The sequence below is a fragment of the Cydia fagiglandana genome, chromosome 24, assembly GCF_963556715.1.
Source record: "Cydia fagiglandana chromosome 24, ilCydFagi1.1, whole genome shotgun sequence".
Classification (NCBI taxonomy): Eukaryota; Metazoa; Arthropoda; class Insecta; order Lepidoptera; family Tortricidae; genus Cydia; species Cydia fagiglandana.
The window spans coordinates 3,052,218-3,078,168 of NC_085955.1; the positions used below are offsets into that span (position 1 = coordinate 3,052,218).

The following is a 25,951-nucleotide window of genomic DNA, read 5'->3' on the forward strand; positions in this document are numbered from 1 at the left end:
TGGTGACTTTATTCAACAACAGCAATATATATAATTTTAAAACTGAAACGAGACCTAAGACTGCGTCCAGTGGCACCCATTTAGGGGAATAGTGTTTTCTAATAAACCAAGTAATTTCTGTATACATCAGTATATTAATATTGTTGTCCTACTGATTCCCCAACTATTGGTCTTTGTCACATCATAAACCTTATAAAACAAGGTCCCCCGCCGCGTCTGTCTGTATGTTCGCGATAAACTCAAAAACTACTGAACGGATTTTCATGCGGTTTTCCTACCTATCAATAGAGTGATTCTTGAGGAAGATTAAAGCCCCCTCCAGACTATACGCGTGAATCGCGGGCGAAGCCGCGAACGCGAGTGTGGAGTCGATTTTCGCAGACAGCGAAATCGACTCCACACTCGCGTTCGCGGCTTCGCCCGCGATTCACGCGCATAGTCTGGAGGGGGCTTTAGGTGTATCATTTGTTAACCCGTGCCATAGAGAAAAAATACATAGAGTGCCCACTCCATACATCAGTTTTGGTACCAAAACGACTATTATTTTCGTAGTAGATATCTAGCATCGAGTAGCAACAGTACTGCTACTTGACAATAGATGTCGCGACGACCGAAAAGTCTGATGCTCAACAATTTTCAGCTAATTTTTTTTTTTTGCTAGCCTATTAAGGTCCCACTGCTGGGCAAAGGCCTCTCCCCTTGTCTTTCAAGAGCTAATATTATAACCAGATTATCCGGAACTCTATTTTCAACTCCTGCTTTTAATATTAGTTGTAAATTGTTGTACAATGCAATTTTCGTGAGTCGCGACACTAGATTCTACTATCAAGTGTAATGATAATTACGCTACTCGATGCTAGATGTCGACTGCGAAAATATTAGTATTTTTGGTACGAAAGTCTATAGTTCGTTTTTTTTAGCATTAGAAAGAACTTCGCAGAAGCGTGTGGTTCCAAATCCGGCAATTTTAGCGGTAATAATTCGAAGTAAATTATATGTATTGACCGTGCTACATTAGATAATTCAATCATTATTAACAATTAAAGAGCCTGATAAAAACTGTACGCTTACTTCTGTGGAGTTCTTTCTAATGCTAAAAAAAACGAACTATAATGCTCAACAACATAAGACTTTCTGGTCGGTGCTACATCTATTGTCACTTGACAGTACTACTACTATTACTTAAAGTACTGATAATTCCGCTACTCGATGCTAGATGTCGACTGCGAAAATAATAGTCGTTTTGGTACCGAAACGATAATTATTCACTCTATATTCTTACTATATTTCTCTATGCCCGTGCGAAGCCGGGGCGGGTCGCAGAATACGAAGGCTACTCTAATGATTGCAAACTATATTCTATATGATGCGTTTTTATATGCCCTTTGAGGCTGCATTTCTGCACAAAGGCTTGTCCGCAAACCGCACAGGCAAACCTTCGATCATTATTATGTATACGCATATGCTCTTTAAGCGTTTTCTTCCTAGCGTAAGATTTCTTGCAAACTGCACACTCGAAGATTCTCTCTCCGTTGTGCTTGATCATATGGACAGTTAATTCGTTATTTGTGAAGCATTTGTAAGAACATAGTTGGCATTGGTAGTCTCTCTCTTCTAAATGGTCTCTCTTCATATGTCTGGATAATGTGTAGCGACGATCAAAACTCTTATCACACACATTACATTTGTATTGGAGTGGGGCTAGATTATGTATATGTACTAGATGCTTCTGCCGACGGAAATATTCTGAAAATCTCTCCGGACACTTCGGGCATTTAAACCTTTTGACCAACTTATGCACCGTATCAACATGGTTCTTATATTTCTGCTGTGTTGTATAAACTTTCTTACATATTTCACAAGGATAACTACCGCCGACATGCATGCTCTTTATATGTACTTTCAATCTATATTTAGTTACAAAGCCGGTCCCGCAATCTTTGCAAACATAATTTCTGAAATGCGTGTTCATATGTCTTTCTATCGACCCAAAAGTCTCGAAACTGAATCCACAGAGCTGGCACTGGTAAACATTATTTTCAGATAATTTAAAAGGTATAATTCTGTCGGTGAATTCGAGATGCATTTTCTTCAGATGTGTCTTGGTCAAATGTGATTTTAACTCGTTTAAATTAGGTACACTCGTTTGGCATATTAAGCATTTTAAATCGGTTACATCGACGTATACAACCAAGCTTTCTGCGCCATATGTGCTTAGGATTTTCTTAGCTTCACTCTTTTTGTGTTCGTTACTCTGATGATTTTTTAATTGCTCTAAATTGTCAAATATATTTCTGCAATAAAAGCAGGGGAATCCGGACCGGCTCTTGCTTTTGAAAGGCGTCACATTCGAACACTCTAATATTGTTGACGCGTTGATGATATGAGCATATTTCTCGGTGATATAGGTTTTTTGAACTTTCGTCTTTCTGATATCTTGTTGGTCGACGAGTTTCGTTAGCATTCTTGGGAGTATCAGTTTACCTGTAAAGAGAAATAAATTTAGTTGGAATTAGGGGTTGGTCCCATCAAAGAGAATAGATAGTATAGAGGGCTATTGCCAAAGTAAATTTTGTAGTCGCGGTACATTTACTGCCATCTACACATGATTAAAACTTAAATTAAATTGAAAATGTATAAATTAATCAAAATATGTTTACGGATAAATGATTTTTAATTTTTATTGTTCCATACTGACCCATGTTCTTTCACTGATATGTGTTAAAATTGTTAAATAACAAACGGTGTCAACGTCATCTAGCCGAGAATAGGCCAAAGGGGCTGTCCATAAATTACGTCATCGATTTTTGAGGATTTTTGACCCCCCCCCCCCTATAATCATCCAAAAATCATGCTTCAAATGACCCCATTTCCTCCTACTTCATGCTACCGTCATCCGATGGCCAGACCCCCCCCCCCCCCCCCAATTTGAATTGACGTAATTTATGAATAGCCCCAAAGGTATATAAGCGCCATCTATTCGAGAATGACTTATTCTTGATTTCCGAGGCACGTTTGTCGTTTATTTATCTTATACGAAGTTATACACTGTGTATCATGAGTAAACCGAATAATTTTAACAGCGTATTCCTGATCATATTTAGAGACAAAAATGTCCTATAAACTTTTTTGAAATTCGCCTAGTTTCAGAGATATTATTAATTAAAAAAAAAAACAAGTTTTTATTGTTACATAGTGTACGAGGCCTTTTTGATGGTGATGTTGCTGCTATGGGACGTAGTCTAAATATCCTTATTGATAGATGTCAAAAAGTGACGAGTAACACTTTGCAAAATGTAGGTTTTACGAAAAAATTTTGTAAAAATCAATGTTAAGTGACAAGTTTACCAATAACATTTATTTTTAGTGTTCCGTACAAAACTTTGTTTACGGAACACTTATGGGATCACTTCGGTCTTGCAAATCAGTTAAATACGTTTTTCTCAGAGACCGTTTGACATAGATACCTAAAATTTGGAACAGTTATAGCAATTACCACCACTCATATTGTAAATAAGTCAAAACTGCTTATTTCTTATTAAAGGGGGAAATTTAGGGGGATGAGAGGGGTAGGCTGAAACTTTTTTCATTTGTAAGAATCGTGTGGGGTACCATTAGAAAGCTTGCAAAAAATTGAGTCGATGGACTGATTTTGACTTCATTTTAGACTGCAATAGTTTCGTCAAAAAATGCATTTAAAGTTGCAAGTTTTCATACAAAAATTTTCACCTCTGTCCTGGCGATTTTCGCGAAAACTATAGCTAACAGGCAGCTGACCAGTCAATACCCAACTTAAAGAAGCATGGAGACGGCGGGAAAATTATCAGCTTAACTTTATCTTTATTAGTTTTTCAACTGCAGCTTGACCTTTGATTGCTTAGGGCTAGCTAACTGATGCTTACACTGGTCAATTCATATTAGGCGAGAAACATCCTTAGTTAAAACTTTGGCATTGAAATTTATGACTTATGTCTTTGACACAAAGTTTAATTCTGCTTGCTTAATTTTGTGGGATATTTAATTTTATCTCAATAGCTTACTATAAGTATGAGAGAGATCTACAAAATACGACCTTATTATATTGCAAATAAGTTTCAATTTCGAACAGGCTTTCCAAGCAATGGACTAGGCATCTCAAAAATCTGAAAAATTCAAATTAAGAATTCCGTTCTTGACTGTCGTTGTGTTTTTTTTTCCACAATAGGACACATAGAGTTAGTAAGGCGTATAGAGATAATAAAGTCATTTAATATTTATGAACAGCTTTGGCCTCATGTATAGATTTTATTGAGAGTATCTGATTCGTCGAAACAATATACACAATATTCCTTTTCATTAAGTACCATTACATTTCTGTATTAATTGTAACATAATTATAATATCTATTAATTATATTCAGTACTTATGTATATTTTTGAACGGATCGGTGAGCAACAAGATTCAGGGCTATAACCGCGAAAATAGAAGTTCGCAAATTGCGAGCATTTTTCTCTGTCACTCTAATTACGCCTTCATTGGAGTAAAAGAGAAAGATCCCCGCAAATTGCGAATTTCGGTTTACGCGGTAGCCCCTCAGTCCTGTTACGAGAAAATAATTTTGGAAGACATTAATAGTATATGACAGTTAAATATCACAGTTTTTAGAAACAAAGGTAAAATTGACGAAATATTTAAAGTAAGCCGATTTTGTTTTTTAGCAGTTCTAAATAATATTAAAGTCTATATATATGGCATAGAACTAGAAACAAAATCAAATAAAAAATAATAATGAGTTCTAAATTCAAATTGAAGGAGTATGTTACATTTTAAGGTATTATAGGCCAAGCGCGCACCACGATATTAATTTTTGCGACACGATTTTAGAATCGCGCTGTAATATATCGCAGAAAATTCACTGCGCGCACTGCGATGAAAATGAAAAAGTCGACCAGTCGCTTGTCATGAAACGTGTCTTTAATATGCGATTGCTGTATGACTTTGAGCATTTATAACACAAAGGTGATCCCCGTCTATTTCCATAATTAAATGGTCAACATCTAGCGTCTCATTTTGAGACTCCATTGGAGATGCAGGTGCCGAGATGTTGGGGTTTGGAGAGCGAAAGCCGACTGTGGTCCGGCCGGGGTGCGATTTTATTATCATAGTGCGCGCGGAGCCATACAACTCCGCATGCTGCAATTCACTTTGCGACAATCGCGTCGCGAACAATCGCGGAAAAATGTGACAAATCACAATTTAAAAATCGCTGCGATTTTTTGTCGCATATGCGCGCACTAACATATAAACACATACGTTGCATTTCTGCGACAAAATTATCGCAGGACAAAAAATCGTGGTGCGCGCTTGGCCTTACTCTAAATTATTATAATACATCAAGCATTCGCGAGATGCTCGACTTCGGTATTCAAACACAAAGCAATAGTACAAGAATCTAACTAAATGCAAAGGCCGAAGGAGCGATTCGAAGAGCCGAAGCGTCCGACAGACGCGCGCCTCCCGTAAGTATTTTTAAGTACAAGTGTCTAAGTCGCAAGATCCAAAGGCTGAAGTCGCATTGGGCCGAAAGCCCGAAGCATCCAGGAGGTCAGTTCTAAACACAGGTAATTAATACAAGTGTCTAAATGCGAAGGCCGGAGGCCGAGCTCCGCGTAGGGCCGAAGGCCCGACGCCTGCAAGATGTCAGTGGTTAAACACAGAACTGACAGCCTGGACGCTTCGGGCCTTCGGCCCTACGCGGAGCTCGGCCTTCGGCCTTCGCATTTAGATACTTATACTATTGTTCTGTGTTTAAGTACTAACATCCTGGACGCTTCGGGCCTTCGGCCCTACGCGGAGCTCGGCCTTCGGCTTTCGCATTTAGACACTTGTACTATTGTTCTGTGTTAAAGCACTGACATCCTGGACGCTTCGGGCCTTCGGGCTACGCGGAGGTCGGCCTTTGGCCTTCACATTTAGACACTTGTACTATTGCTCTGTGCTAAAGCGATGACATTTTGCTAAAGCTCGGCCTTCGGCCTTCGCACTTAGACACTTTGTACTACAGTGGAACCTGGATAATTGCAATCTCAAGGGACCGGCCGTTTTTTGTCAATTAACCAGGTTTTTCATTTAAGCAGGTCGTGTCAATTAACGAGGTTCAAAAAATCGTTGTGTCAATTATAGAGGTTTTCATTAATAGAGGTTGCGTTCTGACAAATTTCTTTTATAGAGGTGCAAATAACCATTGAAAGTAGATTTACACGCTTACGTTCTGTATTTCTAGTCTATATAGCTTCTGTCAATACTTGCACTTTTACACTACATTAATTACTACTTTATTTTCTTATTAATCATTTGGGTTAAAAAAAATCCATTGAATTGTAGAAGAAATTTTTATTAGAATGTAAAAAGCATACTTTGTTTTTGATTTTAACATAACTATTTCACCTACTACAAGCTGTGCCCAATAAATAAATTGAATTCTGGATGAAGATATAAATAAAATGATCATTTCTATTAAAATATTGTTTCTGCTGTCTACAACTACATTATTTCAATTACAGAGGTAATATTTAAGACTCGTTTCAATAATAGAGTTAAAAAAAGAGCAATAATAACGGATTTTTTTAACACAGTGTCAATTATAGAGGTCTTAGTTGCGATGTGGTCAATTACAGAGGCAAAATTGCGAAAAGCACTAAAATCTAAATTGCAATTATAGAGGTTCCAAAATTGCAAGTATAGAGGCCTTTTGTTTTCTCAAGGGACCGGGACCGGACTTTTGGTTGCAATTATTGAGGTTTTCCATTTATCCAGGTGCCAATTAACCAGGTTTCACTGTATTGTTCTGTGTGTGTAGTTGATACGGTACCTTAAAAACAGGCAAACAACCTCTGTAAAATGTAACGATGCGAGCGGTACGGCTACCATCAGTTTGGCATTGACATAAACGCTACCGTGGGCGTGAACGTAATTTACTTTCTATGCATCTCGCTCGTACTGACATATTAGTGCGAAAGAGATATACCTATAGGAAGTAAATTACGTTCACGATATCGTTTATGTCAATGCCAAACTGATGGTAGCCGTACGGAACACTAAATGCCTCGAGCTATCTCGGACTTGGCCAAATTATTTATGAACAAATACATTCAAAAAATTGAAAAAACAAAACAAAAAATTTTTTTGGCGAAATTGACTTAAACTTATATTAATTTTTTTACTTCTTATGACCTCAGAAATGCGTGGTTAAAATTATTCGGTTTCCTCATGTTACACCGTGTATATATCTCTGGTACCATAGTACAAGTTGCTCAGTATAATCCCAAAACCTCCCGGCAACTGGAATGCACTTATTTATTGGCCACCGCGTTGTTGGCGTTGTTGTACATGATTGCCATGATTATTAAGAGGTTATACTAACCCCGCAGCTGATCTAGATGGCGCACATAAGCGGTGAGCGAGGAGTAGAGAGAGCCCCTCGTCGGCAGCGCTCTGAGCGATCCGCGTGGGAACCGAGCGACCAACTTCGCTACGTCAGACGCTAACTCGGGCAGTTCTGAAAATACCATAGGAAGTATTACTGTAATGTTATTGTTGTGTGTGTATGTTTGCAATGCCGCCAGAGTGCAGCACTAATTTGTTTAGTAAACCATAGAGTAACTTATACATACACAGCCTTAAACAGTTTTTAGGGTTCCGTACCCAAAGGGTAAAACGGGACCCTATTACTAAGACTTCGCTGTCCGTCCGTCCGTCCGTCCGTCTGTCACCAGGCTGTATTTCACGAACCGTGATAGCTAGACAGTTGAAATTTTCACAGATGATGTATTTCTGTTGCCGCTATAACAACAAATACTAAAAACAGAATAAAGATTTAAATGGGGCTCCCTTACAACAAACGTGATTTTTGACCAAAGTTAAGCAACGTCGGGAGGGGTCAGTACTTGGACGTTTTTTTTTTTTGCTTTTTTTTGTTTTTGTTTTTTTTTCATTATGGTACGGAACCCTTCGTGCGCGAGTCCGAGTCGCACTTGTTTGACAAGTTTTCACTATGACATTGATGCACCAAGGCGGTTTGTTTACTGTGTTCTCTATCGATCGAATAAGCAAAGGAGACAGAGGCAGGGGGCCTACCGCGAACCACGTTCGACGTGTTGCCTCTCTATCGCACTTGTATTTTAGTACGTAAGTGACATCGAACGTGGTTCGCGGTAGGCCCTCAGAATCTGAACTTTCTATTGTCGTGTTTCACGGTAGGCGTGATTGACCTAGTGACGAATCAACCAATAGCGCGCGTGATGCGAACTCATCAACCAATAGCGCGCGTGATGCGAACTTATCAACCAATAGCGCGCGTGATGCGAACCCATCAACCAATAGCGCGCGTGATGCGAACTCATCAACCAATAGCGCGCGTGATGCGAACTCATCAACCAATAGCGCGCGTGATGCGAACTCATCAACCAATAGCGCGCGTGATGCGAACTCATCAACCAATAGCGCGCGTGATGCGAACCCATCAACCAATAGCGCGCGTGATGCGAACTCATCAACCAATCGCGTTGTAGCGGTGTCACACCGCTGTACTGGCCCCTGTCATGCTTCATTATTATTGCCCGTAAAGCCAGTCCCTAGATATCTAAGGCTCACTTGCACCATTCCACTAACCCGGGGTTAACCGGTTAAACCTGGAGTTACCATGGTAACCAGTACAATTTGGCACTAGGTTTACGGTTTAACCGCTTAACCTCGGGTTAGTGGGATGGTGCAAGTGGCCCTAAGGCCAAGCGCGCACCACGACTTTTTGTCGCGCGATAATTTAGTCGCAGAAATGTAACGTATATGTTTATATGGCAGTGCGCGCATATGCGACAAAAAAATCGCAGCGATTTTAAAATTGTGATTTGTCAAATTTTTACGCGACTGCTCGCGGCACGATTGTCGCAAAGTGAATTGCAGCATACGGAGCTGCATGGCCCCGCGCGCACTGCGATTATAAAATCGCACCCCGGACCTCAGTCGGCATTTGGCTCTCCAAGCGTCAACATATCGGAACTGCTTCTCCAATGGAACCACAAGATGAGACGCTAGATGTTGACCGTTTAATTATGGAAATAGAAGGAGATCACCTTTGTTTTATTTATTTATTTTAATCTTTATTGCACAATATAACAAATAAAGTACAAATGGCGGACTTAATGCCTAAAGGCATTCTCTACCAGTCAACCACCAGGCTAAACAGAAACAATAAAGTTTGTTGTATATAAGAAGACACGTATCACGGCAAGCGACTAGTACGAAATCCATGTTGAGAATGAACAAATCGTCGACTTTTTCATCGCAGTGCGCGCAGTGGATTTTCTGCGATATATTACAGCGCGATTCTAATATCGTGTCGCAAAAATTAAAATCGTGGTGCGCGCTTGGCCTAAGTCAATGCGTTTTGCAATAAAAAATCTTGTTTGGGTTAATGTTACCAGAGTGATGTTGCGAATGGTTAATAAGTGGTACGTCTGAATCGTAGTCTCTGTCGGGGTCACTGGCCTCTTCTTTGATCTGTACATCATGTACTGGCGGTTCCTGCTTTATATCCACTTCGGTGTCTGTGTGTTCACCCACTGTAATGATAAATTAACAAGCTATTACATTACATTACCTAAACTAGTCGTATATTTTAAATATTTTTATTATTAGTATTGGACATTTTTATTTTTTATATTCTTTTTAATTTGACTGATTTTTACTTTTTACCTACTCTTTTCTATTTTATAGAAAGTTGTTTTATATTATATTATATTACTGTTTTATTTTATTGTTTTTAGATTATTATTATTGATATTTTTGTTGTGACCATCTTTTTGTGAAATACATTTTATTTTGCCATGTAAAATTTAATGTATATTTACAATAAGAAATAAATGAATCTAAACTAATCTATTGCTTGTGTCTTAAATGTTAAATATATACAGTCGACGTCAAAGATATGTTTACATTTTTCGCCTTATTACAAAGAGTAAGGTGCAAAAATGTAAACATATCTTTGACGTCGACTGTGCCTACATGTGTTTTTTTCCTTTTTTATTTAACGTAACGTAACACATGGTAAGGTTGTGAACCTTAAAGTGCAGATGTCGCTAGTGATGTTAAGCTTTTTTATTTTAATATTTCATGTACCATCACCCTACTAGTGACAAATAAATTAAGATTTAAACTATACAGGTTGGAATTTTCCAATACTACCTGGAGGACAAGTATTTTTGTCTGTATCTTTAGGTTTTAAAAAAGGATTAAACAAATCTACCCTCAAATGGCTCCTTAAGCCAGTTGAGGGTAAATGAAAACATTACATGATCACAAATGTAGATATCAAGATAAAATTAAAATCCCTAAATAAACTTTCAAGAGCAGGTATCTCAAAAACTATTCAAGATATCGAAAAAACATGACTGGATAAAACTTGTAACTAATTTTATCAGCTTTCGGTTTGTCTTAGTAGTCATGTCGCTAAGACGCAAAGTTTCCAAGATATCAGTGAAAAACCAAAAAATTCGACCTTCTTACCCCCCTCTACTTACTTACCTCTACAGCCGGGGACTTTTGATATGTTCACCTTCTAACTAGTCGAAACAAAGTTACGGAGTCAAAAATTGTGTTCCTAGCATTTCCCTCTACAACGTTTTTGAGCATTCATTTACTGACCTAGTAGGTACCTAAAGATTTTATTGAAGCCTTTATTTATGTTGTTGTTTATTTTACTATATTAAGGACCCCTTTCGGGTATAGGCCTAAAGATACAGAGTATAAATAATGGAGATTTCAAAATCAAAAAGTCAAAGTGTTTTTATTTGTGAGTATATGTCAAACTGATTACAGTGGCGGCGAATAAATATTTGTAGCACTATACCCTGCCCGATGGCATACAAAAAGTTCAATTATTTCCTTACATACTAACATGCATTCACTTAAATTCTTGTATTTAAGTTTGAATAAAAATTTTACCATTAACAAAGACAGTCTCCTGGCTGGCAGCGAGCAGCCGTCTCTCCGTGGTCACCACCATGGCTCGAAAGCTGCTTGCGTCTCGGAGACGGAGCACACAGGACGAGCATATTAGCGAGCTGATGGAGCTTGTGGTCGACATCTGAGAAAATAGGGATGTACTTAAGATGAATGTATAATTGAGGCGTTCGGATCAGCAATGCTCCGAGCAATTATTAGGCTTGGCAAAACTTGATGACCCTTTGCGTGTATGACCACAGATAATTACTTGAATATTGACAACCCTAATTAGCCGAAAGGGACTTAAAGATGTCCTTCTGTTCTGCAAGAAAACAAGAAAATTTGAGGAGAATGGTGAGGGAACGCCGCCGGGACAGTAACCTGCAGCTCCGACTCCAGGGAACTGAGCTGAATGAACGCGACAAGCGATCGACAGACCACCTGCTTCCGGCCAGGCTTCCCTACACTACGTCTACATCTAGCCGAAAGGGATAGTGCAATACATTAAGTCCCTGAATTGCTGTGAAACTTCAGTTTTGAAGGAAGTTTCCTTTCTGTATGGTAGTACTATTACTTATTCGGTGACAAAACCTCAGCAATTTTGTAGTTCAGTAAAAAAAGTCATGAAGTAATTTATCTCACGTTTAAATCTTACAGCCATCAAAACAGCGTATTACTCTTAGCGCCACTTGCACCATCCCACTAACCCGGGGTTAACCGGTTAAACCGATAACCCAGTGCCACATTGTACTGGTAAACTTGTTAATTTTAGTTCTAACCGGTTAACCCCGGGTTAAAGTTCGTTTTTTTTAGCATTAGAAATAAGGTAAACAATCTTGATGTGTCTTTTAATTGAAAAACACATTTTAAAAATAAGTTACGGCAAATATATATTAATTATGAATCTAATACGATCATTTATATTCTTCTGCTTTAATAAGTAATAGTTACTGATTTTTAAAATGCGTTTTCCAATTAAAAGACATGTTAAGATCGCTTACCTTCTTGCAAGTTCTTTCTAATGCTAAAAAAACGAAGTATAGTTAGGAATGGTGCAAGTGGCCCTTAGAAGGTAGGATTCTATAGAAGTGGTATACGCGTGCCTCCGTGAGGGACAAAACATACGCAATGCGACACTATGATTGGTCGAATTCATTTGTTGCCCACCACAATCCATACTAAATTTACGGTACAGAACAAATAAAATGTGAAAATGTGACAAGGACAAACAATAATAGCTCTTTCGCTGCTACTCCTACTGAAAGATACATAAGACTATCCTGTTCGGTCACTTCCCCCCCACCTTTCATGCCAGACCCAGTTATATTGGTGCACTACACAAACACGATTTTATACTAAAAAAGCTTTTTAACTTACGTATAAATTAAAACAGTCAATGAACATGTTGTAATAAACCTCTCGAACACCGTTAGTATAGTATTCCTTCATTATGTCCTTGTGTTGGCCTTTGGACAAGCAGCATCGACATTCTCCGTATGTATTCGGTGTAGAAGTCTCCATTGTTCTATTTAATTCACCACTTAATGTCCTAAAATTTAAAATGTAATAAATAAGATGCAACTGCTCCTTCGCTGCGCTTTTAATGTCAACTTTGGCATTGACCATAGATAGGCGCTGTGCTTGTAAGAGTTACCGCGTTAAAAATACATGAAAAATACTAACAGACGGGCGTACCGGACCATGTTCATGGTCCGGTCAGCAAATCTTTTTCTCGCTCCCACTTATAGCTGCTTCCTTGATAGAGTCTGGCTAGCCAAAAATTGTTGACAGATATTTCGTTGTTGTATCACCAATTGTCTATGATTTGAAAAAAAGCTAAAAGTCAGTTGTCGATTTCACTGAGCATATAATCACTACGTTTTAAGAGTCGGCACTTTCGAACAAGCCTTAAACCGAATTATGAACGTACATTGTGCCAACACACCAAATACATGTCAATATTGCCAACACAAAAAAAAACAACACTAGGGCTTGCCACTACTGGCGTACCTACTCTTTATCGATATCGATAAATGTGCGATACAGTCGCCATCAGATATATCGGAGCGGCCGAGGTGCTCAAAAATATCTGAACACGCACCTAGCGCCATGACAATAGAGGCGTGTTCAGATATTTGTGAGCACTTTGGCCGCTTCGATATATCTGATGGCGACTGTACATGCTGCTGTACTGTACTATAGTAACAGTAAATTTTGAGTATCACTAGGATTAATAAAATAAAAGCAAAATATAAAAATAATTTTATTTAACATATTAAAGATATGATACAGATAGTTTATTATTACAATACGCTTATGTTATGAACGTAAAATTTGTATGGGGTTAAAGTTTTCTTTTGAGCTACGAATTTGAAACTTCGTTAAAAGATATATTATTTAAATACAAGAAAACTAATTTCAGCGTTTTTGAAAATTCAACCTCTAAAGTGATGAAAAAGGGGTTGAAAGTTTGTATGGATATCAAACATTTTTTCGAGTGTTGGACTTGAATCTTTGTATTTAGGGATATTATTAGAAGACAGGAAAAGTAATTTCAGCGTTTTGTAAAATTCATCCCCTAACAGGGTTAAAAAGGGGTTGAAAGTTTGAATCCATTACAAATGGTTTTGAAACTTCTTAGAAAGGCATAATAGCCGATTGCAAAAAAAAGTGATTGCAACGTTTTTGGAATTTCAACCCCTAAGGAGGTTAAAAAGGGGATGGAAGTTTGTCTGCGGGTGCAAATTTTATTTTAAGCAAGGAACTTGAAACTTTGTAAAAACGTTTTAAATTAAAATACAAGAAAACTCATTTCAGCATTTATGAAAATTCATCCCCTAAGGTGGTGAAAAAGGGGTTGAAAGTTTGTATGGAGATCAGATATTTAGTGAGTGCGGAATGCGGAACTTGAATCTTTGTATAAGGGCATAGGTACCTATTATGAGAATACAAGAAAAGTAATTTCAGCAACCAACATCAAAATCCACTTGACTTAAAACTTCATACAACTTGCTAAAAAATGTCAACATTGCTTGGATATGAAAATTATAGGTACTAAAGATGTAAAATGTTGAAGATAAGATTCCACGCGGACGAAGTCGCGGTGTTGCCCGCGACTTCGTCCGCGTGGAATTGATATTGCATACTCGTTATTACATATATTATTTTGCAGCGCTTCTTAGTTGAGCTATCTTTGCAGCGTTCGCAGAAATTTCTTCTGTTTTAATAATATCCGAATTTAATATTTGGCACTGTCTTCTAATTAAGATTTTGGTCACAAGCCAAAATAATTGTTTTTTCATGAAATCCTCATGTTCCTTACATGTCCACCAGGTTATGTTAATGTTTGCCGCAAAGAGTGTGCAAAACATTTGCCCGACATTTTCTTCATATAATAAATGACTATTTTTTTCAAAATAGTTTTTCGCTTCCTCAATTGTACGACACAGCTGGATAGATGGGTACGTTAATGATTTCTTTTCTTGCCACCACTCCCGCAAGCTTATAAATGTATACATTGGGTGATCTGTAACATCTTCCAGTTTCAGCAAATTAGAACACATTTGACAGCTTACGTTCTTCAACAGTCTATAAGCTATGTAACCGCTTAAATATACAATAGGTTGATTTTCTATGTCTGTTAAATCTGTTTCAATTTGCTCCTCTAATTCATTTTCAGGTATCATTAAAACAGGATATTCTTCTTCTTAATTGGTAGTCATTGATGTGAGTTTCTCATCACCATCAACATCATGTTGGCATAATGGATTGACAAGCAATAACTTGTTCAAATCTTCTTCGCAATTAGATCCTCGGTTATGTGGTGCATTCATTCCAGAAATATGAATTGATTTCAATGCACTTACAAAATGTGTGCAGGTAGGATTTCGATTTGTAGGGCTATTCTGTCGTATAAGTCCGAATAGGTTTTCAAGAGCGTCTTGATTCAGTGAGCGTAAATTCAAATAGTTAAATCCTTGATCCTTACAATAACACCAGATATCTTTAAGCGAATTTATGGTTACAATATAACCTTCCACGCATCTGACTCTTTTTAATCTTAACCTGCTATCTGATTTCATGAACTCCATTGACTTCAGCTTTTTCAAAAAACTATTCCAGATTTCTATGTGATTGGTTTTACGAGACACATTTTGTCTTCGTCCCTTTATTACATCTTTTGGGTTTGATGGGCCATTAGTAGAATCAAATAAATTATTAAGGTCCCGTACTACCTCGGATGTTTGTGCCACTTCTTTTCCGTACTCTGTGTCTTCATATTTTTCTGCAATCATCTTTAGAATAGCTGCGAAAGTATTACTTAGAGTTTGAGCGGCATATTTCACTTTCATTTTATGTTTTTGTTTTGGATCTAGCATTACAGAAGATACTTTATGAAAGTACAGCAGAAATTTTGTTAATTAAATTCCATCGCTTGCCTCTAGGTTTCCGGGCTTGATTTTTCAGAGAGTCTGATACAACATTTTTCAGAAAATCGGAATCTAATTTGTCCAAATCGACGGATGTTTTTGAGAGTGATGATAACAAACACTGTGTTCGCTGCAACTTTTTTACAAGTTTTTTTTTTCGTGGAGTCATTTCTATGTTGCTGTAGCCATATTTTGGCGGTGTTCCTCGTATACAATCTGTGGTTTTATTCGTTTTTACCCTTGAAGTCGAAGCATCATCTAAAACAAAATGATTTGTTAATAATAATTATGATTAGTAACAAATTGTTCATCACTACATAGTATAAAACAAAGTCGCTTCCCGCTGCCTGTCTGTATGTATGCTTAGATCTCTAAAATTACGTAAGCCCCCATTCGCACGGGAGCTTTTTCAACACGCGTTAAAAAGCGGCCAAGTGCGAGTCGGACTCACCCATGAAGGGTTCCGTAGCAGCAAGTAACATAATAAAATTGCGGTTTACGATTTATGACGTATTAAAAAAAAATACTTACCAGACCTGTCTCTGCGTGCCCATTGGCGTGAACAGCCGCAGCAACCTCGCGTTAGTCGCACACGCGACGACGTCGCTGCCCGCCGTGACGCACAGGATCTCCTCGGTATCGGGCATGGAAACGCTCCACTCCTTGCTGCTGCCGACCAGCGATATGCATACTAGTTTGCTGTAAGATATAGATATTTTTTTAATAGATTAGCTATTGCGTAGTCTATCTATAATAATCACCATTAAAATCTTGTGCATGTCTTATTCAACATAGGAGTTGGCATTACACACAATTCGATGTTCCGGAAAGGTCATACATAATAAAGGATTTGATTGTATAATCATCTTTTTGAAAGTTGCAAGCCTAACTCTGGTACCACCTTTTTTTTAATACCAGCACTTGTAGTCTGTATCTTTAGGTATTTAAATAAAAGTAAACAAACAATTTTTACATTTTCGGGTAGTTATAAGATTTATTGGCTAACCAACCAAATGCAAAACCGCCTAGATATGTCACCAAACGACCTGACTTTAACCTACGTTATTTGATCGTGTAATGTTTTCATCCAACCTCAACTGGCTTACTTAAGAAGCCATTTGAGGGTAGATTTTGTTTCATCATCATCATCATCATCATCTCAGCCATAAGACGTCCACTGCTGAACATAGGCCTCCCCCTTGGACCTCCATTCGTACCGGTTGGAAGTGACCCGCATCCAGCGTCTTTCGGCGGCCTCTTGATCGCGGCAAGCTGTGATTGGTCAGTTTCATTATAGTTGACTAAACAGAATCGATATGAATATTATAGTTGAGTTGGGAGCCCATACATTAAAAATACCCAATTGAAGTTTGGTATAAGAAATCTTAATTCAAGAATTATAGTCGACGAGTACAAAAAAAAGTTTTTATTGCACCATTAAAAGATTATTTGCATAAATCTGATTTGTCACAATTAGTTATAGAAATACCCATTAGCAAGGAAAATTCACCCTCATCTTCGCAAATCATTCATAATTATTAACCTTGAGATGAATGCATAGTGTTTCCCATTTTATGTATTCTTAAGGAAAATAACAACTAATTCAACTTAGGTATGCATTATATAATTTTTATAGACGTTTTTTTAACGTTATTAAAATGATATACATGGTGGCTAAAATATAACTGCATTCCCGTTGCCAGGCAGGTTTGGTATTATACTGAACAACTTTTACTATGGGGACAACACCGAAATGGCGAAAAAGAAAAGGGTGTTTCATACATTTTGGCTGGTTCATTTTCTATGGAAGGATAAGTAATTTTTTCACCATTAACCTAGTGTCAAATTGTACTGGTAAATAACCATGGTAACTCCAGGTTTAACCGGTTAACCCCGGGTTGGCGGAATGATACAAATGGGCCTAACTAACCTAGACGTTTCACAGGCCAACACCAGCACGCTCGCAGACAGGCTGGCCATGGTGTGATTCAGGTAGTTGTTGAGATTGATCCCGTGGTGGAGGTTGGTGTCGTGGAACTCTACGTCAATGGTCGACTCGCCGTTCTCCTGCGTGTGGCATCGGACTATGCCGATGTCGTTCCAGCACATGTATCTGGAATGGTAAAAACCATATGCAGTTAACAACATAATTTTAAGCTTTATAATAAATTAAAGGTTTTTTGAAGTACAATGAGCTGCGAATTTGCGTGGAGAAATTATGAATGAATTCATTCATAGTCGCCATGCACTTTTGCGGCTGATGGTACAAGGTGGTGAGTAACTTTGTGAACGCGAATCTAATTTGTATGTGCCGTGCCGCGACACGGGTCTTGACTCGTCTTCCTCTCTCACTGTCCCCAACCCTAGCGTTTCATTCTTGAGCTTCTCTAGTGATATAGCGTTGTCATCATCACCATTGTAGTATCTTAGATATATATTAACAGTTCTCGTACCTATGTTCAAGGTGTCCCGGGGTCGCAGAAAGCTGGAACGGCGCCTGCGGCGGCACCGTGGTCGCCGCCGGCTCGTGCCGCGACACGGGTCTTGACTCGTCTTCGTCTCTCACTGTCCCCAACCCTAGCGTTTCATTCTTGAGCTTCTCTAGCGATATCGCGTTGTCATCGTCGTCACTGTTATAGTTTTCGATCAAATTGTCCAAGTCATTACCTGAAATAAGAAATCATTAGTATTAAAACGTGAAGCCATCAGGTTGGCTGTTAATAAGGACAATTTTGTAACTGGGTCCACTTCTTTATTCCCTGATAGTTTTGCTCAATTTGGTGATTTATAATTATATACATTCGGCGACAGACAGAAAGAGATGGCGGCAAATTGTCAAAGGGAAGTCAACGTCTCGACTCAGCCTATGCAGTGAGGAGAATCAAACAGCTGACAAACGTAGAGACGGCCAGGCTGGTATACTATTGCGCGCGCCGAAGGAGCGATTCGAAGATCCGAAGCGTAGCCGACAGACGCGCGCCTCTCGTAACTTTTCCAAGTATTTTTAAGTACAAGTGTCTAAGTCGCAAGATCCAAAGGCTGAAGTCGCATTGGGCCGAAAGCCCGAAGCATCCAGGAGGTCAGTTCTAAACACAGGTAATTAATACAAGTGTCTAAATGCGACGGCCGGAGGCCATCAAGCTCCGCGTAGGGCCGAAGGCCCGAAGCCTGCAAGATGTCTGTGGTTAAACACAGAACTGACAGCCTGGACGCTTCGGGCCTTCGGCCCTACGCGGAGCTCGGCCTTCGGCTTTCGCATTTAGACACTTGTACTATTGTTCTGTGTTAAAGCACTGACATCCTGGACGCTTCGGGCCTTCGGGCTACACGGAGGTCGGCCTTTGGCCTTCACATTTAGACACTTGTACTATTGCTCTATGCTAAAGCGATGACATTTTGCTAAAGCTCGGCCTTCGGCCTTCGCACTTAGACACTTTGTACTATTGTTCTGTGTGTGTAGTTGAATACGGTATCCTAAAAACAGGCAAACAACCTCTGTAAAATGTAACGATGCGAGCGGTACGGCTACCATCAGTTTGGCATTGACATAAACGCTACCGTGGGCGTGAACGTAATTTACTTTCTATGCATCTCGCTCGTACTGACATTGACATATTAGTGCGAAAGATATATACCTATAGGAAGTACGTTAATTACGTTCACGATATCGTTTATGTCAATGCCAAACTGATTGTAGCCGTACGGAACACTAAATGCCTCGAGCTATCTCGGGCTTGCCTGTTTTTGGACGTTTGAGCAGAGTTGTAAAGGAATATGTAAGCCAAATTAGCCCCAGCTTGCCTATGAATATGTTTGACGCGCCGCCACTGATACATACAATACAGGATACACAGAGACTTATTGGTCTAAGAAAAAAAACGGACCTACTTCAAATTCGACTGCTGAGTTAGATGGCGCTCCGGCTCAATACATTATGGGGTACAATAAAACAGATGATGATGATGATGAACGTACTAATTGTACGCATTAACCCCCTTATCCATAAACGCTTACTAAAGTTGACAAGCTGATAATAGTTTGTCCATTTCCATCATACTAATATACGTCAGAAAGGGACAAACGATTATTATCGGCTTGTGAACTTTAGTAAACGTTTATGAATAAGGGGGTAAGTCGTGGACAGACGCAAATGTATATGCAGCATAACTGTTAATTAGCTCACCACCCTTACAAATATGTATGGAATGTATGTCTACTAAAAGCATAGTAAATATAAGTTTTATATACCTTTAGTAGTAGTAGTAGTAAAACACTTTATTGTACAAAAAACAAAACAAAACAGGAAAAATAACATTCGTCATTAGTACAAAGGCGAACTTATCCCTTTAAGGGATCTCTTCCAGTAAACCTTTGAGCAATTGAGGGAGAATTGGAGACGGTAGACATCCGTACTGTACCAACAGCGTAAATAAAAGAACAAGAAAAGAAAATTATAATGATAATAAAAACGAAAAGTTTCTTAGTTAATTATAATATTACCTTTAGGGTTCCATGCTATCGCTGTAACATTATGTGATGTGGGATGCTCGATGATGCCCGTGCAAGTACCGGACTGTACTTCCCACACCGCTATCTGCCCGGCTATGGTGCTTGCCGCCAAATATTGACCACATGGTGAAAAGCGACATTGGGATATTGCTCATTTTATCTGAAATATACAATTGCAATACTAACTAACAAATCTAACAATCGCAACTTCAAATCGTAGAAAAAGTCTGGCTTAAGTAGCAGGGGCGGCGCGTGAAACATATCCGTAGGCAAGCCAGGGCTAATAAAATTTGGCTTACATATTTCTTTTACAGCTCGAACGTCCAAAAACAGGCAAGCCGGTGGGAATCGGCTTTAATGGACGCGCCGGACGGACGGACGGACAGCGAAGTCTTAGTAATAGGGTCCCGTTTTACCCTTTGGGTACGGACTACGGAACCCTAAAAACGGTCACCCATCCAAGTACTGACCACTCCCGACGCTGCTTAACTTTGGTCAAAAATCACGTTTGTTGTATGGGAGCCCCATTTAAATCTTTATTTTATTCTGTTTTTAGTATTTGTTGTTATAGCGGCAACAGAAATACATCATCTGTGAAAATTTCAACTGTCTAGCTATCACGGTTCGTGAGATACAGCCTGGTGACAGACAGACGGACGGACGGACGGACGGACGGACGGACGGACAGCGAAGTCTTAGTAATAGGGTCCCGTTTTACCCTTTCGGTACGGAACCCTAAAAAAATACTTACTAGATCTCGTTCAAACCAATTTTCGGTGGAAGTTTGCATAGTAAATGTAGTTACAGGGGGGGGGGGGGACACATTTTACTAATGGGGCTAACGGATTTTGAAGAGTTTTTTTTAAATAGATAGAATGATTCAAGAGGAAGATTTATGTATCATTTGTTAATCCGTGTGAAGCCGGGGCGGGTCGCTAATTAATAATAACTATTAACCGACCTGGTGTACTTTTTATCAGAAATCTCGTATGTTGAAGTCGATGGCACGTTCTTTGGATCATAACCCTTATTTCGCTTTGAACTTGGGGAATCATCATCTTCACCTTAAACAAGATTTTAAAATTACGTTATATTTAAAGGAAAGTCACAAAATATATTTTACAGTACATATGGTCCTATTTTCCCGCACGAGTGCGTAAAATAGCACTTTTCGTGCGATGTCAAAAGTTTAAAGGGCCATATGTTGTCGTGTATAAAAAATGATGTTGTTGTTTGTTGTATGAGAAATAATAAGGTTTTTAAAATGTTTAAATAATTAATGGAAATAGTGCCTCGGATAAGATCCGCAGTGAAACATTGGACTATTGGAGTGCAAGGGTCCTCTTATTACTCTAACCTGGTTAATGGGAACTTGATAGGATATTGAAAAGATAAGACCAAATATATGACATGCAATTTAATACAATTCGCTAACTACTACAATGCACTCCGCTTTAGGGCGGGCGCTGCTCGGAATACAATCGGTTTCTCTAAACTGTCGGCGGTTATGGGGTGACACTATAGTAAACCTTAATCTACGATCGCGAGATGAACGAGACGCGGGGTTTTGGCCAAAACCTGGGATAAAAGTCTAGTGCACTCACGGGTACCGAACGTAGCTATCATCCACAGGCCCGCTGGTATTTAACGCAGCAGGCGGATCGCTGACGGTGGGCGACGGGCGTTCCTCAAGCTCCGGCTTTGGCAAGCCCGGGCGAGAACAACCCGCGGCGCTCAGGAGTTCCACAAGAAGAACCCGCGCGATGAGACCTTGGGGTCGTCGGACCGCGGCAAGGCTGTCCGACACACGGCTCGCGGGTCAAGGCCGTGCCCTACGGCTTGATGGTGGCGCCAACGTGATGCGCCTCGGAGCCGATAGGCCACGCAAGTGAAGGGGAGGCCTGTGTGAAGCACCTCGGGATCGCCAGGCGGCACGCAGTCCACAGGCCTTGGAAACTGCGCCCTGCGGTGAAAACCAGCGTCCCCACGACGCTCAGCACATCAGGGAGCGCGCAACGGCGCTCGGAGCAACACGACCGTCGGCCATGCTTGCGCTCGCCGGCGGCACGGAAAGCACTCGGTGGGCTACGCCCTTTTCGCGCACAACACACACACACACGGCGCACTCTACATATATCCCAATCTTCCACCGGCCAGGGCAGGCGGCGGAAGGGGGCGAGGCGGGTTATTTCGATATTCAATTAGGAGCTGTATAAATGCTAGCGTGCCCCAGTACCAACTCTCCATCCATTGTCAATTCTAGCAAAATCCCCAGCCCTCCGTTTCGATCCATATCGACGCATCAAACGTCAAACCAACTTAAACCTTTTCCAAATCATATGGCTCTCGAAAAAATATCAATGCTCCTTAATACTTGTAATATTTTAAGTGGTTAATAATAATTACTAATAATTATATTTCTATCGTACGTTTCCTACCTTGTTTCATTCAGAATACCTTCTTTCCGATGCGGTAACTAAACGCATAGTCTACTCTCTGACAGTTCTCCTGTCAAAATTTCAACCTTTTCACACCTTCATATTCACTATTTATGTTTCATAAAAATTCCGAAAATGATTCTAAAATACTAATTAAATTAGGAAGTGACCTATTTGGGCAGTTTAGGTAGACTAGGAGGATCATTTTGATATGCATGAAGCCAGGTTTGGTTCACCAATCTCCGCGCAATCTGGGTGACAAGTTCCGTTCAAGTGGCATACTCTTTAGACTTGTTTCTTCGAAACCAGCTAACCAGGAGGCAGGATATGCTAAACAACCTACAGCTGAGGAGGTACATTATAGTTTTACATAAGTGTCATACTCTGGTGTATGTTATTTTGTTGGAAATGCGACAGTCATGTTGTACCGGTTATCTTGTATGGAAAAACATGTATTTATCCTAGGCAAATACGTAGCATCGCTACAATATCCCCTCTCTCGGCAAAGAGGTTAAGCGCCGCTTAACCGAGGCAGCCGGGGTAACCGGAGAAAAAAAAAATCTTTTCCCAAAAAATCATCTGGTCCAGTAGGACGTTAACTATACATGCGGACATATACATGCGCTCCATATTTATTATCGTTTGACACTAAACCTATATTTATTTGTTTCGTATGCTACTTAATATTTATCTTTAATTTACCTATATTATGTTCTAGAACTATAACGTAGACGTATACCTCTTAACACTATGCTGTGGTCAGATCATGACTATCACATGTTTCACATTAGAAATCACAGCGTGTGGCCACCACACTGTGGTTTCTGCTACTCAACTAAAAAATATAACCTAGATTTCCTTTGAAATAGTCTTAAGTTGTATAATGTAGTCGCCATAGTTAATAACGAGCTAACTCTCATTTTGAGGCTAATTGATATCTTTTAATGCTAACAAAAATATTAGTTATCTTTGATTAGGCTAATTTATTCTAATTAATTAGTATATTACATGTATTTCTATTCCTAATTTAATGCTACCTATTGATATACTAATAGTTATGTTTTACTATAGCATGCTCTGCTATGCCTATATTACTACAAATACAAAGCCACTAGTACCCTAATATAATGTGGTTACTAGTTGGTAGTTTTTATTTATTACTTATACTAGTAATAGTGGAAGTTACTTGTAACCCGCACTTAAATCAAACTCCAATATGCAGCCAATGGGCTTGCATTAATTGAAAAAGAAAAAACTTGGTTTTCTTTTCCATGTCCTACTTAGTGTATTATATCCACCATAATTGAGTCACCCTGGGCCCTTAGGGTATGTAGTTACTTATAAAATTTGATTTCCTAGGAAATGCTTGGAACAAATGTTGACCAGTTGGGTCAAAGAAGCATGTATGCTTGAAAAAAAAGAATGGGCTAAATCTTAGTATGCCCTAATAATATAAAATAAATTGTTACGTGTGACATACACCTTGTGGGACTTTAATTATGTCCTTGACATGATACTTTCCAATTTTACCCGTGTCTATCTCCTGAAGATCATATACGACATCCGAATGCTTCTTAATGACTTTGCATTTCAGGAAGCGCGGTGCCAATTTTGCGGAGAAGAAGTGTGCTGCATTTGACTGTACAAAATTACGCCTCCATACGATATCGCCTACGCTTAGCCGTAGTTCCTTACGGCGCAGGTTATATCGTACCGCGTTTTGTTTGTACGCTTTGGTCAAAGCATCAGTGACGCGCTGGAAAATATCTGCCATCTCGTTGAGAGCAGTTGCTCTGTCGGACCGGTTGGAAATTTGGAGGTCGTCTAACGAATTTGGAATACCGCCCCTAATGGAATGCAGCATGCCATCCGTCATCATCTCTCGCCCCTTTGCCAACAAGAATGGTGTATGCCCCGTTACAATATTAATAGTGCTATTCAAAGATAGCTGGATTTGCGGTAGGTACTTGGACCAGTTCCTTTGGTCTTGTCCTACTAAAATAGCTAGGCAGGTCTCAATAGTTTGATTAAAGCGTTCTACTGTATTAGATTGAGGTGCGTAATATGCGTTATAAAATATCCTTGGTATTGAGTGTGTGGCACAAAAATCTTTAAATTGTTTACTTTGGAATATTGTTGCGTTGTCGCAGATTAAAACACATGGAATTCCCTCTTTATTTAAAATTTCTGATTCTATAAATGTAGTTACTGTTTTAGTTGTTGCAGTTCTAAGTGGGTGAATCCAACAATATTTTGTAAATACATCAACTATAGATAGTATGTAGACGTGACCAGAATATGATTGTACTAAAGGACCTATTAGGTCGATAGATAGAGTGTGTATAGGTTTATTAACCTTTTTCTGGTTTGTCATGTGCCCATGTGGAGGCTGATTTGAGTGTTTGTATGCTTTACACTTCTCACACGTGGCCACATAATTTTTCACGTCTGCATACATGCCTTTCCAAAAATAGTTTTCTTTAATTTTTGATAAAGTTTTAAATGTGCCAGGATGGACTGTTAATTTTTCATGATTTTCTTTAATGCATTCTGGTATTAATTCTCTAGGCAAAACTATTTTCCAATTATTTTCGGTCTGTAAATTTGATATTGGTTTTGAATATCTAAATAGTACTTTATTTTTTATTTGATAGTTTTTATGAAATACTGGGTTTGTTTCTACATTTTTAAATAATTTATTATACCAATTATCTTTAGAACTGCAACCTCCTTCGAATATTACTGCCTCAATACGTGACAAAACGTCTGGTACTACGTGCATGGAGCCTTTTTTATGTCTAATTTCAAAGTCAAAACAAGATAACTGCATTGCCCATCGCGCCAAACGACCTGAAGGGTTGTTTAGCGTTTTGAGCCATTTTAGCGACATATGGTCGGTGACCACCACAAAGCGGCTACCTTCTATGTACGGTCTAAAATGATTTATTGAGTCCACTAATGCTAGGAGTTCACGTTCGGTTGTGCTGTAATTTCGTTCGGTTTTCGTAAGCAACCTAGAATAAAAAGCTACAGGGTGTTCTATACCGCTCAATTCCTGAATAAGTACGCTCCCGATGCCGACGCTTGATGCATCTGAATGGATCTGGAATGGTTTGGAAAAATCAGGGCAGGCGAGCACCGGAGCCTGGGTGAGGGCTTCTTTAAGCGCTAGGAATGACCTCTCTGCTTCCACTGTCCAGTCTACGGTGTCTCTTCCCTTCTTCTTGCCAATTAAAGCTGTCATCGGGGCTATGATAGTTGAAAAATTTGCCACGAATCGTCGGTAATAAGAACAGAGCCCTATAAATGCGCGTAGTTGCTTAGCGGTTGTTGGGCGCGGGAAATTTTTAATGCTATCTAGCTTTTGTGGATCTGTTAGTAGACCTTGTGAACCGACTATGTATCCAAGGTACCTAAGCTCTGATTTACAAAATTCGCACTTACTAAAATTTATAGTTAGACCTGCCTTGCTTAAAGCTTGAAAAACGTCATTTAAAATAACGATATGCTCTTCAAACGAATTGGTGGCTATGAGAAGGTCGTCACAATATGCAAATATCTTCTCGCCGTATTTATGGTGAAAAAGAGAGTCTA

At 39.2% G+C, this 25,951-nt stretch overlaps 1 protein-coding gene and 1 long non-coding RNA gene across 2 annotated transcripts; both read right to left on the bottom strand.

Annotated features, from left to right (window-relative positions):
• Positions 1 to 445: 445 nt before the first annotated feature.
• On the bottom strand, positions 446 to 12,564 carry LOC134676250 (zinc finger protein 808-like). The gene is made up of 5 exons (XM_063534600.1): positions 12,358 to 12,564; positions 10,981 to 11,122; positions 9,459 to 9,599; positions 7,403 to 7,537; positions 446 to 2,484 (listed from the first exon to the last, which is right to left on the bottom strand). Exons 1-5 carry the CDS (start codon positions 12,499 to 12,501, stop codon positions 1,334 to 1,336), a joined length of 1,713 nt encoding a protein of 570 aa, XP_063390670.1. The 5' UTR covers positions 12,502 to 12,564; the 3' UTR covers positions 446 to 1,333.
• Positions 12,565 to 13,020: 456 nt separating this feature from the next.
• LOC134676236 (uncharacterized) lies at positions 13,021 to 16,105 on the bottom strand. The gene is made up of 2 exons (XR_010099895.1): positions 15,942 to 16,105; positions 13,021 to 15,668 (listed from the first exon to the last, which is right to left on the bottom strand). It is a non-coding gene; the product is annotated as an uncharacterized LOC134676236 (long non-coding RNA).
• Positions 16,106 to 25,951: the final 9,846 nt, after the last annotated feature.